This window comes from Oryctolagus cuniculus, chromosome 10, assembly GCF_964237555.1.
Source record: "Oryctolagus cuniculus chromosome 10, mOryCun1.1, whole genome shotgun sequence".
Classification (NCBI taxonomy): domain Eukaryota; kingdom Metazoa; phylum Chordata; class Mammalia; order Lagomorpha; family Leporidae; genus Oryctolagus; species Oryctolagus cuniculus.
The window spans coordinates 110,466,847-110,480,408 of NC_091441.1; the positions used below are offsets into that span (position 1 = coordinate 110,466,847).

Below are 13,562 nucleotides of genomic sequence, written 5' to 3' on the forward strand. Positions count from 1 at the left end.
GGGGCTCAGCACCTGCGGCCAATGGGCAAGGGCCGGGGTGGGGCTGGCCCCGTCTCTTTCCTCGTGGATGCTGCGGAGGGATCTGAGCACGTGGCCATGCTCACGGGTCCTGGGGCACACTCTCACTGTACCCCCTGCAGACCTGGGGCCGTCCAGGCCTGTACAGGCACGAGGCAGCCTCACCCCACCCTCGTCCCCACCACTAGCAGTCAGGCAGAGTGAGTAAGAAGCCCCCTGTGCGCCATATGGCCAATGGAGAGTGGACCAGCTCCATGGACAAACACGGCGAGGGCCTCAGCATCCTGGGATCTGCCCCCCGGGATCTGGATACAGTCGCACGTGGCTACCCAGCAGGCTACATTCAGAGCAATGCGTCAGGAGGTGTGTAGGGGATGGCGCAAACACCCTAGAGAGACTCACAGCGACTGGATGGCGAAGGCCAACTGCAGTCCGTGGTGGTAACTGTGAGGTGTGCGAGCCGCCTCCCATGGAGACGTCCCCTCTAAAACAACAACTCAACCTCTGGGATGATGAATGCGTGCACACACCACCATGCTGACGGGAACACAGCCTGCTGTGCACAGGTGGGGTGATGTGTCCCCTGCCGCCGCTCACCATGGCGACACTACTGCTGGACTGGCTGCCTCCTCCCCACTACCCGGCATGCGATCGTCCTGGCGCCCCCTAGAGGAGCTGGTGAGGCTGCAGTGGCCCACAGCGTGGACCAAGATGTTGGTGTCCTAGCAACGGTGGTCCAATTGCAAATGCAGACGAGGGCTCATCCCCTCCAGGAACGCCATGTGCACGCATCATAGCCTCTGTGTCCCAGCGCTGAGCCCCGAGGGAGGCCACCTTGAGAACAGTAAGGCTGCAGATGGCTGCCGAGGCCCTGGGTGCGAGTGCATGGGGAGGCAGGGGGAGAGGCCCAGACAGACAAGCCAACACAGCACAGGCAGACGGAGCCACCGAGGCGACATCTAGACCCACGGCCCCGAGTTCTCAGGAAGCCTGCCCATGTGCTGCTCTCCACAGCCAGAGTGTACGGCTTCCCTGCTCCCAGTGTGGTCCTGAGACCAGCAGCCCCTGCAACGCTGGGCTCACAGGTCAGGATCTGCACCTTCACGAGACCCCAGCTGGCGGCTGGGTGGCCAGGCCCGGGGGGGTCCCTGCATCTGTGTCTCTGTAAGAGCTCCCTCGGTAACTGCATTGTGCAGCCAGAGCACAAGCGGTACTGACGCACACAGCTGGGGATGGGGCAGGTGTCTCTGCAGGCCAAGCTGCCCTGAAGGAGCTCCCGCGACACGCTGGGACAGCCCTGACCTCCAGCTCTCTAACCCTGCGCAGCCAGTTCCAGGCCTTTTTTCCAACAGGACTCCATTGGGTCAAGGCAGAGCTTTTGATCACAGTGACCTCATAGCTTAAAAAAAAAAAAAAAGCCCCCCCCAAAAAAGGAAAAAAAAAAAAAAACAGGTGCTTGGTTAGCTTCTCTCCCCACAAACACCATGGAAGAGGGGAAGCAATCCCGGGGCAGGACGCTGGGAGCCAGTGCTGCAGACTCTCACTCCCCGCTGTCTTTAAGGCTTGTCAGTTTCAGGAGGCTGACGGCTCACGCGGGAGGCCAGGGTCCCGGGGGAGGAGGAAGACCTAGCAGAGGAAGGAGTTGATGGTGGGCGCAGGGAGACTGCAGGGTTGAGTGGGGTCCAGCCACCTGGCGAGGAAGCACTAGGAAGCAAAGGGTCTCGGGAGAGCCCACACCCGAGCAGGCCAGCACTGACGTAGCCGACCAGCCGGCTGCTGCTCCCTGGGCTCACAGCGGCGCGCTGCACCATAGCCCAGAAGGCAGAGGACATCTAGGGGGAGGGAGTGCTCACCCCTAAAGGAAGTGGGGTGCAAACCATCACTGCTCTTTCTGTCTTTTCAACCGAGACTTTCAACATCTTTGGATAATCCTATGGGAGTCGGCAGAGGACTTGAACCTGGCTCAGGAGAGGGGAGTCCCTGGACAGGACCCCTCCGCGAGGTGGAACCTGGCTCCGCCTACCACATGGGCAGGAGGTGGCAGATCTGTACAACCACAGAGCACCCAACGGCACCGACACTACCCAGACCCCCCCTGAGGGCAACTGGGAGCCAAACCTCACAGTGAACCCCACTCCTCCCGGGAAGGGGCTGGCGACGTCATGGAGAAATCAGACTCAGGCTGGCGGGTGAAGATGTGGGCTTTGGTTCTGACTCGACAGTCTGGGATCCTCAGTGTCCCCTTCTGTAATCTGGGGACCATGGAACCCACCTCTGAGGACCGCTCAGAGTGTGACAGGAGACCAGCTCCCCCTTCCAGCTTCCAGCCCCCAGGAGAAGCCCGAGACGTACCCCTGGGAGAATACCAGAGCAAATCCATGCAAAACAGACTCGGGGAAAGTGTATGTCTCCTACAGACAAGAAGAACTGAGGCCAACACCCCCATGAGCACCCTAAGTGCTGGCGGCACACACCAACACCCTTATTGATTGCAAAGGTCACCAGCTCCTTGCCTTCACATCCAAGCCGTGGCCAGAGAGGGACTCGCTGTGGGAAAGGTCATTACCACTTTCTCCCAATATGGGTCCAGCCAGCCGTCCTGTGCGCAAGGAGCTCAGGGCTCCACGCCTTCTGAAGGGACCAAGCAGGACAAGGGTCACGGGAAAGCCACACCCGTGACACAGCAAGGGCCCTCGGGGCCAGCCCAGGCTTCCTTAGGAGGGAAAACACACCCCAAGGCAGTCGTGCACCTGACGGCCTCCTGTGCCTTCTCCAGTGACCTTCACTGGGCAGGACCCGGCACTTGCTCCCTAGAGCTGGGCTGGGGGAGACTGGCAGGGACAATGGCTATTTCCTGCAATTCACTTTGTCCAGAAATCTGGCCCCCAGCTCAGAGAGAGAGCTGCTGCCTGCAGGACACAGGTCAACCAACTCCCACCCGCTCCTGGCTGCAGCCAAGTGGGCCAGGGCAAGGCCAGGGCTGAGTTCCCTGCTCCTGGGTCTGAGTTCGCTGGAGCTGAAAGCGTGGTTAATTAGCCACACTCCACCCAACCCCCCGCCACCCCCACCCCAGCTGCCCTGAGACCTTCTGGATTCTCAAGACTGACAGCAGATGCGTGACAGTCAGAGGGAAGTGGCTACCGGCCAGGGAGGCTGACCCCAGGCCTGTTTCGGGGTCAAAGGTGGTGTGCTAGTACCAGGCTCAGGCAGCAGGCAGGGGAGGTTTGGGGCGACGAGCTTCAGGGGGATTTCTGTGCCTTCCCCGAGGTTCCCAGGGGGAGGGGGGCCCTGGTTCCTGATGGTTGTCCCAGGCAAGCAGCGGTGAGGAGCCTCTGTCCCCGGGGCACGAGACGGACAAAGTCCACCCCCACACCAGGAGCTCAGAGCCAGCGCGGTCTTGTGATGCCCTGGGGTTTTGTTTCTGAACTGCTGCTGCTGCCACTTTCCCGGGGAACCACTCTCTCAGCACAGCCGACGTCCGGGGCCCCAGCCGCTGTCCTCGCTGTCTCTTCTCCGGGCTAAATATATCTCAGCCTGGGGAAGATGAATGCCGGGCAGAGAACCAGATGGCAGTGGGATTTTGGAGGGTGCCAGTGACCCGGCCTTCTCCCATCTCAGGGGTGGGGGCTGGTCCTCCTCGCTTGCCTGTCTGTTCCGAGACTCGGCATCACCCTGGGGGGTGGGGGGGGCTGAACGACGGGGGGCCCTGGTGCCAGGAAGCTACATCTGAGGGCTTTTGTGAGCAGAGCCCCGGATGGCGCACCCTGAGGCCCGGAGGGGGCTCTGCTCTGCGGCTGCACACGGTGCAACGTGGGGAAGCCCCCGGACCGCGGCCTGGCGTTCTCGTCCAGAACACGTGGAGAAGAGGCAGACTCCGGAATCTTCCAACTCGGAGGGTCCCAAGAGCAAACCTCACCTGCCCTTCCGGAGCCAGAACCCGGCCTTGCAGGGGGACCCGGGTGAAGCCCCGATGAGCAAGGGGTGTCGTGAGGGGCCGCTAGAGACAAGACTCGCAGAGACAAAGCACCACCACCCAAAGGGCCAGAGCCAGCAAGTGACGGCCAACGCGCACAGCAGGCGCGGCCACGGGGTGCCGAGGCGGCACACGCGGGACAGGTGCTGTGGCCGATGGCAGCCCCCAAACCACAAACTAATTTAAAGTGTAAATTAGGGGCCAGCGTTGCGCTGCAGCCAGTTAGGCAGCCACACTTTGTGTGACGCTGGCATCTCCTATCTGAGTGCCGATTTGAGTCCCGGCAGCCCTGGTTCCCGTCCAGCTCTCCGCTAAGGCACCAGGGAAAGCGGCAGAAAACGCTCAAGTGTTTGGGTCCCTGCACCCATGCGGGAGACCCGGATGGAGTTCCTGGCTCCTGGCTTCAGCCGGGCCCCAAGGCTGGCTACTGTGGCCATTTGACAAGTGAACCAGCAGATGGAAGATATGTCTTTCCCTGCCCCTGTCACTCTGTCAAATCCATAAATCTTTCAAAAATTGTTTAATTTTTTTTGAAATGTGAGACTCTCAGCAGGGTGGTCAGACATGCAGATGTGCAGAGCAGCCGAGTCTTGTGGGGCAGAGGGACCAGCACGTCCCAGACTCAGCCCAGCAAGAGTTCAGGGTGAGGAGGGGGCCACCCCCGAACCTCATCTGTCTTGGTTAACAAGAGGGCACTGCGTTCCCCAGGGACAGCCGGCCCCTGATGTGACATGCTGATCTATGAGCACGAGGTCACCCAGGGTAGCCTTGCCCAGAAGTGCTGCCTCCTGCAGCCAGCCCAGGAGCCCCAGGGGACTCTGGGAGGACCCCTGCTGGCCCCACCGCCCGGCCCAGCTGCCATCGCCCCCCACCCCACCCCCGGGCACTTCAACTGAAAAGCCCCCACGTCCCTGGCTCTTCTCTAAGGAAAACTATCCTCTGTCAGCGTCCACTTTCCTCCAGGAGAGGAGACAGGGAGCGACAGCCCTGGCTTCGGTCCCGTCACGCCTGCAAGTCTCTCATGCTCCCTAAGCCTTGCCAGCCGCAGGACACCGGTCACGGGCCGGGCGTTCAGCCTGGCAGCCAAGGCAGCAGTCACATCCCGCGGCGGGTGCCTGGGTGCCACACCTGGCCCTGACTCCTGACTCCGGCTTCCTGCTAATGCAGACCTGGGGAGGCAGCAGTGATGGCCCAAGTCGCTGGGCCCCTGCCACTCGTGGGGGACCTGGACTGAGTTCCTGGCTTCACTGCAGGCACTTGGGAGTAAACCAGAGGATAGGGGAGTGTGCTCTCTCTCTCTGCCTTCCAAACCAATGAATAATAAAACATAACAATACAATACAACACAACTCCCCAAAGTACAGGCCGTGGATGTCAGCGCACCTGCGTGTCACCCACGGGGCTCCCAGATCCCCACGCGGTGCCTGGCACCCAGCAGGGCCTCCCCTTGCTCTGTGACCCTGCCTGGCTCGCTCTGTTCTCAGATGAGAACCACGAATCCCTTGGCCTCACAGGACACAGTCATAGTGATTATGGAGCCATGTCTCCCCTCGAACAGGGAGATGACAAAGTGGCCCACCCACACAGCACGGGTGGCACCCAGGGCCCTGGGCTGTTCCCTGACAAGCCCCGCCTGCTGACCCACCCAGCACTGAGAGCCACACCCCTGGAAGTCAGCTCCCTGGGGATAATGGGGGGCCTAGAGGCCACCGTTTAAATGGCCCTGCTGTCGTCTGAGGCCAAGACCGAGAGACGGGCCTGTGAGGTGACGGCTGCCCAGTTGCCCAGGCCCTGGGACCCACCCCTCACTCCCCTGGGGTTGGGGACTCCTCCCATCCTGATCTGTGCCGAGGCCTCTGCTCTCAAGGCCAACCTGGCTGGGTGGGCCTCACCACTCCACCGGGAGGAGCCCAGAGCCCCCGCACTGACAGCAAGTGCCGTCATCACCGGAAAGAGCAAACGGTGGATTCGCTGGGTCAGGCTGCATGCGCCCAGGGAAGGGCGGAGGGAAGACAACTCCGCCTAACAGCCAGGGGCAGCCAGGAATCTGCCCACTGCTCACCTGGTGAGCAAACAGCGCCCTGCAGGGCTCCCAACCCAGTAACCTCCCGTCCTGTAAACCCAACCAACAAGCTGTGAGTTAACAGGAAGGCACCTTGCTCTGTGTCTTTGGGGAAGGAGACCGCTGACTTTAGAATGCACAGAATGTGGACGAGACAGCAAGCCTTGGCGTTTGTCCAGACTGCTACCCGACGGCGCCAGAAGCCCAAGGACAGACCTGGGCCCTCTGCGTCAGGCTCCGACTCCAGATGGGTGCGCCACGGCCAGGGAGCCGGTGGGGACTGCACAGGGCGGAAAGGACCTTGTACCTTGAACGTTGTTGCTGACTCCGGACTGGCGAGAACCAGAGGCGAGATCAGGACCATGCCGGAGAAGTGGGCCGGCCTCTCTGCGGCGGTCAGGATGGCGATGGCACCGCCCTGCAAGGCAGAAGGGCAGGGTTGCCGCGGTCCAGCACCGGCCAGGGCACGCATCTCTCACACACGTGATGGAGGAGGCGGTCCCGAGCTGAGCTGCGGCCGGGCCCCGCGGGGGACTCCCCTCCAACACACAGCATCTGGCCAAGGATAAATCTGATCTGCGACCAATCTACCACATGTGTTTCTACCCCCCTGGTGTTTCCCAAGAGCAAGCACTTCAAGGAGACAGAAGTAGGGGCTCCAGGCTGTGTCAGCACCACAGTCCTGCCGTGTCTCAAGCCCAAAGCTGGCAGACCCGGGATCCGGCTGCCCCGCAGGCTGAGGAGGTGACATGATGAGGTGACACGTGTGTGTTTGTGCTTCGGGTTTATTTACTTATGTTGTTGGTGTGCGGGAGGTAAACGGATCATAATCATAGATCGTTAACACCTTTTTCCTGGTTCAGTGAAAGTCTCAGAAATTGAGGGTCCAAGAAAAACACTTCAAGAATGGAGGAGGTAGGAGGGAGGCCTTGCCTGTCCCCTGGGGTTCAGAGGTCATTTAAGCCGAGTGCTGTCGCCATCTCAAACACTCACCAGGCCCAGGCAGCTAAGAAATGCAGGGTGGAGCCAGGCAGTGGGAAAGGGGGCAGAATCCCCGTCCTCATGACATGTCCCCAGACCCTCTCCCAGCCAACCTGTCCGGCCCAGGGGCAGCCAGTGTGAGCACCCCTGCCCTGAAGCTGAGCCCTGGCTGATCGCAGGGGGCTCTGATGTGTGCCAAGGCGAGCAGGATTCTGAATGATCCTGAAGGGTGGTGTCCACGGGGACTCCTGACCCCAGCTCGAGTTGCTCAACTCTGACACGAGTGCGTGGGGGGTCTGGGGCCCTTCGTGAGCCAGCCCCACCCTGAGCAGTGGCTCTTGGTGGCTTTCCTAGGGAACAGCACCAAGGGACCACAGGAATCTGGGAAAAGGATCAGCTTCCCAAGAGGCCTCTGCAGCACAGGCTGCCGCGTCCCGGCCCAGCCCGCAGCCCCGACCTGTAACGAGGGGGCAGCGCCTGGGCTCTCCCCGCGGCTGTCTCCAGGACCCCGAGCCCGGCCTGTGGCTTACCTGCAAAATCGCCTGGAAACTGCAAGGGCGGAGCCTGCCAAGGGGGCGGAGCCAGCAGCTGGGGGGACAGGGCCCTACCCGCCCCCAGGCGTGGCACGAGCTGGGGCTGCTTACCATGGAGTGGCCCAGGAGGAAGACGGGGACGCCGGGGTGGTCCTTCTGCACGAGGTCCACGTGCTGGAGCACGTCCCTGACGAACACGTGGAAGTCGGACACCACCATCCTCTCTCCTTGGCTCTGCCCATGGCCAACTGGAAGGGAACGGAGGAGAGAGAGGCGCATGGTTACTGTGAGGTCGCCCGTGCCAGGCCCAGTGGCCCCCCTCCCAGTGACGACAGCCACTCCATCAACCTATCTGACCTCACGTGAACGTTGGGACCCCTCTCCCATCTCACGGGTTAGCAAACAAAGGCCATGAGTGGTTAAGGAACTTGCCCGGGGTCACACAGGCAGGGGCTGCCACACCACGGGGTGGACACCACGAAGCCCAGCCACCCAGGTCCCCAGGAAGCAAGAGAGTGCAGGTGTGCAGCCAGCCTCAGCCTGGCCGCCGCCCCGCAGGGTGGCCCGGAGGACGCCAGTGAGGCTCCGAGTTCCGCTGGGTCTGCCCAGGTGCTGGACGCTCCCAGCCGTGTTTCGGCATCAGCCTTCAGCGGGGACCCTGCTGTATGCTGTCACCTCACTTGGCAGCGGGAGGTGAAGGTAACACGACAGAGCTGGGTTAAGATCAACTCCAGCATGGTTGCCTGAAGTCTTCCAACCGAGCAGCCGCAAAACTGGGTCACCCTCTGCTCCTGCTGGGCGTTTATCCATCAGCGCCGGAGCTGTGCACCTCCCCTCTGCTCTTCCCTTAGGCTGCCTCACTTGTCCCCCGGCTGGAGGTCGGCAGTAGCTATAGAAACAGCTGGGGGCAGCCTGATGAGATGGTGGGGGGACCGGGGGCCCCACAGCATATAGGACCTGCCCAGGCCCTCCCTGCTGGGAGCCGGAGGCCTCACCCAGCGACCCTCCTGCTCTCCCACCAGGGGGCTGGGACAGCAGCCACAGTCATCGCCGTCTGTCACGGCCTGAAACCGACCGCTGCCCAGACCCCCACTCAGAACCGCTCCTTGTGGTCAGCCTTGAGACGCCTTTCTGGCCTGCTCCGGCACCTGGGCCGGCCGTCCCCCTGCGCGGCTCGACAGGTGGGGGGTGGGTACTTGAGCCATCACCTGCTGCCTCCCAGGGTGCGCATTAGCAGGAAGCCGGAACTGGGAGCCGAGCTGGCCACTGAGCCCAAGACCTCCAAGGGTGGGATGCGGGTGTCCCAAGTGGGCTCTTCCAGCAGCACCAAGCACGTCCACGGCGCTGTGCACCCCTCACCACAGTCTTCCTTAACCAAAGCTGCACAGCCAGTGTGCGGCGGCGGCTCGGTGCCCTCCCCGAATCCAGGTGCAGAAGTCCCTGCCCTGAGGATCATGGGAGGTCACTGTGGTTGCAACCAGGCTCTTCAAAGAGGCAATGGAGTTCAAGTAAGGCCCTAGTAGTGGGCGTCGATCGAAGCCGGATACAGAGCAGGCCACGTGAGCACACGGCGAGAAGACGGCCGCTGGCACCACCCTGAAAAAACTGGCCCTACCACACGCCGGCTGCAGCTCTGGAAGCTGGAGACACTGGTGCTGCTGGCGCTTCAGCCACCAGGTCTCTGGAGCTCGTTACAGCAGCCACGGCACGGCAATTAAACCTGAACTCCCCAGAGCCCGCTCGCCCAGCCCCAGGAGGGCTAGGCGGCGCCCTCCTTGCGCTCCATTCCTGAGGCACGTGTTGGGTCTGCCTTCCTGTTTAACGCCGAGTAACATTCTGCTCTGCAAACACACCACGTCGTGTTCCTCCGCTCGTCCGCAGCCCAGACGCCGGGCGGTTCCTCCTCCTGCCTGCTCACGAGCAGTGATGCTAGGACCACGGCCGTGCACCTCCCGGGGGCCGCGTCTTCCATTCTCGGGAACGAGCACCCAGAAGCGGATGCAGGACGGCGTCACAATCCTGTGCTGGATTTCTGAGGGGCGGCCCAGTCTGCACCTGGAATGTTCACAGCCTATAGCTGGCCCTCTCCGTGCCACCTGCTGCGGGCTGCGTGAACACGACCCTCGAGCCCAGCAACGCCAGGCAAGCTCTGGGCTCTACGCCCCGCTTTGCTCCTGCTCTGGTGTCCCTGCCCAAACCCACGCTGAAATGTGGCGGCCAAGGTCGCAGGATCGGGAGGGGGCTGCAGCCTCTGACACGAGGCTGGCTCGGCACCCCGTCTGCCACGCACACACCACAGGCCCTTCTGCTCTTTCCACCACGCACGTCCCAGCAAAGGCCTCTGCCAGCGCGGCCACCTCACCTTGAACTTCCCAGCATCAGGCTCCGCGGGCTACCCCAGCCTCCTCCTCTACAGAGTGGCCGTGCTGGCTTGCTTTCCAGCAGTCCCTACCCTCCCAAAGTTCAACCCCACACCCTCCTCATCCTCCCGCCCACACCTCCGGGGCTTCCCGGGCCACGGGCTCTGGGCAGGCTCCCGACGGGGCACGGTCCCTCTGCCTGATCCTGGCCACCCCTGGCCAGCTCGCCCTCCAGCTCCCCTTCATTCTGTCACCCTCTGTCCTCTCTCTCCCCCTTCAAAGGGTCATCCATACCCACCACGGCCTCCTCCCAACCTGGAAAGGTGGTGCCCCTTCCTCTGCTCGGTCCCCACAGCTGCCCGCTGGGCAAATCCAAGGAGCTTTTCTCCGCCTCCACCCCCTTGGCTCTCGGCTCGTGGCGCGCGGCTCCCTGAGCGGCCCCTGGGAGAGGGGCGCCCATGTCTAGGGGCTCCTCACCAGGCTTGCTCTGTTGCCTTCGCCTGCTGGATTCCTTCTGTACTTCATTCATTCTTCCTTTTAAAAACTGCATTTTCACATACAACGCGCACACACGGTTCAAACATCCCAGCAGCGTTCCCAGGGGCACCTGCGCAGCCTGTCACGCCTCCATCCCCACCTCCCCCGAACTCTGCTCTTTACTGCTCAGCTCTTCCCACACAAACACAAACACGCACCCCGATCCCCGCCCCTCTCTGTCAACACAAAGGAATACACAAAGCACTTCCAGGGCGCCTGGGAAATGGAATTATAGGACAACTGTACCTTGACAAAATAAATAAAAAGTACACACATAAGCGGGAGGGGGTCTTAAAAGTTCATGGAAAAATGCATATTATGAAAAAACTATGTGTAGATTTCAGAAGACTTTTGCACCAAATTAAGCTCATCTTTTAATTCCACTTTCCCAGAACTTTTTGAGGCTCCCTTGCACGGTGTACCCTGACGGGTACCTTGCCAAGGTCACCTGATGGCGCACCTTGGCGCTCTTTAACTCTGGTTTTTACACTATCTTTTTTTAAGATTTATTTTTATTTATTTGAAAGGCAGAGTTTCAAAGAGAAGTAGACACACAGAGAAATAGAGAAGTCCTCCATCTGCTGGTTCGCTCGCCAAATGGCCGCAATGATGGGGGCTGGGCCAGGCCAAATCCAGGAGCTTCCTCCTGGTCTCCCACATGGGCGCAGAGGCCCCAGCACTTGGGCCATCCTCCGCTGCTTTCCCAGGTGCATTAGCAGGGAGCTGGATCAGAAGTGGAGGAGGTCCCTGTAAGCGCCCTACTATCTTTCCTCGATGATTGTTACCACTTTATTGGCTGTGTATCTGTCATTCAAAAGGAAGCTGTGGATTTCAACGACTGGAAAATTTCAGTGATACACAGGGTTGGTGCCAGCGCTGTGGTATAGTAGGTAAAGCCACTGCCTGCAGACAACAGTTCAAGTCCTGGCTGCTCCACTTCCGATCCAGCTCTGCTATGGCCTGGAAAAGCAGCTGAAGATGGATCAAGTCCTTGGGCCCCTGCACCCAAGAGAGAGACCTGGAAGAGGCTCCTGGATCTGGATCAGCCCAGTTCTTGCTGGTGTGGCCATCTGGGGAGTGAACCAGGAGATGGAAGACCTCCCCCCCCGCACCTTCTCTCTCTCTGCCTTCACCTCTCTGAAACTCTTTCAAGTAAATAAATCTTAGAAAAAAAAAAAAAAAGACACAAAGCGTTGCTGGGTTTATTACTACTATTTTTGAAACCTTTCTGTATACTTGATTTCCAAACAGAAGTTTTATAAGTCATACGTGGCATAACATTTCACCCCTGAACACTTCTAAAAATTAAGACATGCTCCTCATCCCCTACCACTATGCTCCTCCCTGAGTAAACGAAAAATAACTCCCTGAGCTCGCCTCACGCTTAGTCCCGATGGAAACTTCCTGACCGCCTGCCGTCTCTACGGCTCGTTTGTAGAACCAGCCTAGGCGCTCCGTGGGCTGTATTCAGTGGTTGTTGTCCTCACACGGACCATGTTCTGGACCTGTTCTCTCCCGCGTTGTCGCTGGCCGCTCCCCGCACTCCCATTCATTGCCACCGGCGCCTCATTCTCTGGTAGAGGGGCACCAGCCTCACTTCATCCTCTCCCTGCTCCGGACCAGGTAAGCATTTCCCAGGGGCCCAGCTCCTGTGAGTGCGCAAAGGGGGTTACAAATGAAGACGCCAACACTGGGGGCGCTCGGTGCCACAGGTGCCGTCGCTCCTCTACCCTTTCAGCTGAGCTGGAAAACCCGATTTTTTTTTTTTTAAAGCTGAGTAACAAAATTTCCTGTTAAAACATCAAAGTTCTAGAGTTGGCTGGTGCCGCAGCTCACTAGGCTAATCCTCCACCTGTGTCACCGGCACACCGGGTTCTAGTCCTGGTCGGGGCGCCGGTTCTGTCCCAGTTGCCCCTCTTCCAGGCCAGCTTTCTGCTGTGGCCCGGGAGGGCAGTGGAGGATGGCCCAAGTCCTTGGGCCCTGCACCCCATGGGAGACCAGGAGGAAGCACCTGGCTCCTGGCTTCAGATCAGCGCGGTGTACTGGCTGAGCAGCCATTTGGGGGGTGAACCAACAGAAGGAAGACCTTTCTGTCTAACTCTGCCTGTCAAAAAAAAAGTTCTAGGGTTTGTGGCCAAGGTTAGGTGCAGTGTGGGGTTCCTGCGCTGTCTACTGGAGAGCCAGGGTTCGAGTCCTGGCTCTATGCCTAATTCCAGCTTCTTGCTAACGCACATCCTGAGAGACAGCAGACGCGGCTCAGGCACCTGGGTTCCTGCCACCCACATCTGAGACCCGAGCTGAGTTCCAGGCTCCTGGCTTCAACACGGCCCAGCTGCAGCTGCTGGAACATTTCAGGAGTGAACCAGGGGATGCAAGATCTGTCTGCCTCTCTCTGCCTTTCAAGTAAGTAAGAACGTTTAAAAAACTGTAAGAGCCATGTTCTATGGTTTTTCCTTCCTTCTTTGCTTTCATATTTTATCTTTTTCTCAACACTGAAATTTTTGCTTCCCAATAGCAGGAATGGGTTCACCTGCGTGAGGGACCCTCACTGCACAGCACGGCTTCAAACCTACAATACCATCACCGTCATTAACAGTGAGCCTACCGAGAGAAGCCGAGGCCGGAGATGCATTTGTATTTATTTTTATCCTTCAAATACAGTTCAGTTGTGGCCACAGCGTTGTGTCCAAAGTTCAAGTTCTTATAAATAGGTGGTAATTCTTTTCTCTGTATGCACATGTTACTAATTAGATGGGCAATTAGATCCATCAATTTCAAATTAACTGTATTTCGGATGTTAAGTTTTGCCTTTCAGCTTCTCAATTTAATTTGCTTTTCCAAACATGTAAACAGCTACTTAGTCTAGCAGTCAGAGTCTTCAAGAAGATTCCCCAGTGCAGTCTGCCTTCTACCCCCGTCTCCTCTGCCTCCCTGCTTTGTTTCTACGGTTAGTCACTGGAATTATTTTCTGGGTTTTCCTAGAAGCATTTCTTCCTGTAGAAATAATAAAGCTCCCTGTCTGTGCATCTCCTCACTGCGTTACCCACCCACTCTGCCACCCACCCCTCCACCTGCTGTGGGTCCCCTCCTGCGCCAGG

General features: G+C 59.5%; 1 protein-coding gene across 3 annotated transcripts in view; it reads right to left on the minus strand.

Moving 5' to 3' along the window:
• The window catches only part of MGLL (monoglyceride lipase), a 99,406-nt gene that overhangs the window by 11,329 nt on the left and 74,515 nt on the right, over positions 1-13,562 (minus strand). For all 3 annotated transcript variants that reach the window (XM_051852606.2, XM_051852608.2, XM_051852607.2), the window contains exons 4-5: positions 7,679-7,815; positions 6,361-6,471 (exon numbers count right to left, since the gene is read on the minus strand). In XM_051852606.2, coding sequence (XP_051708566.2) covers positions 6,361-6,471; positions 7,679-7,815 — 248 coding nt within the window. The remainder of the gene's footprint in view (positions 1-6,360; positions 6,472-7,678; positions 7,816-13,562) is intronic.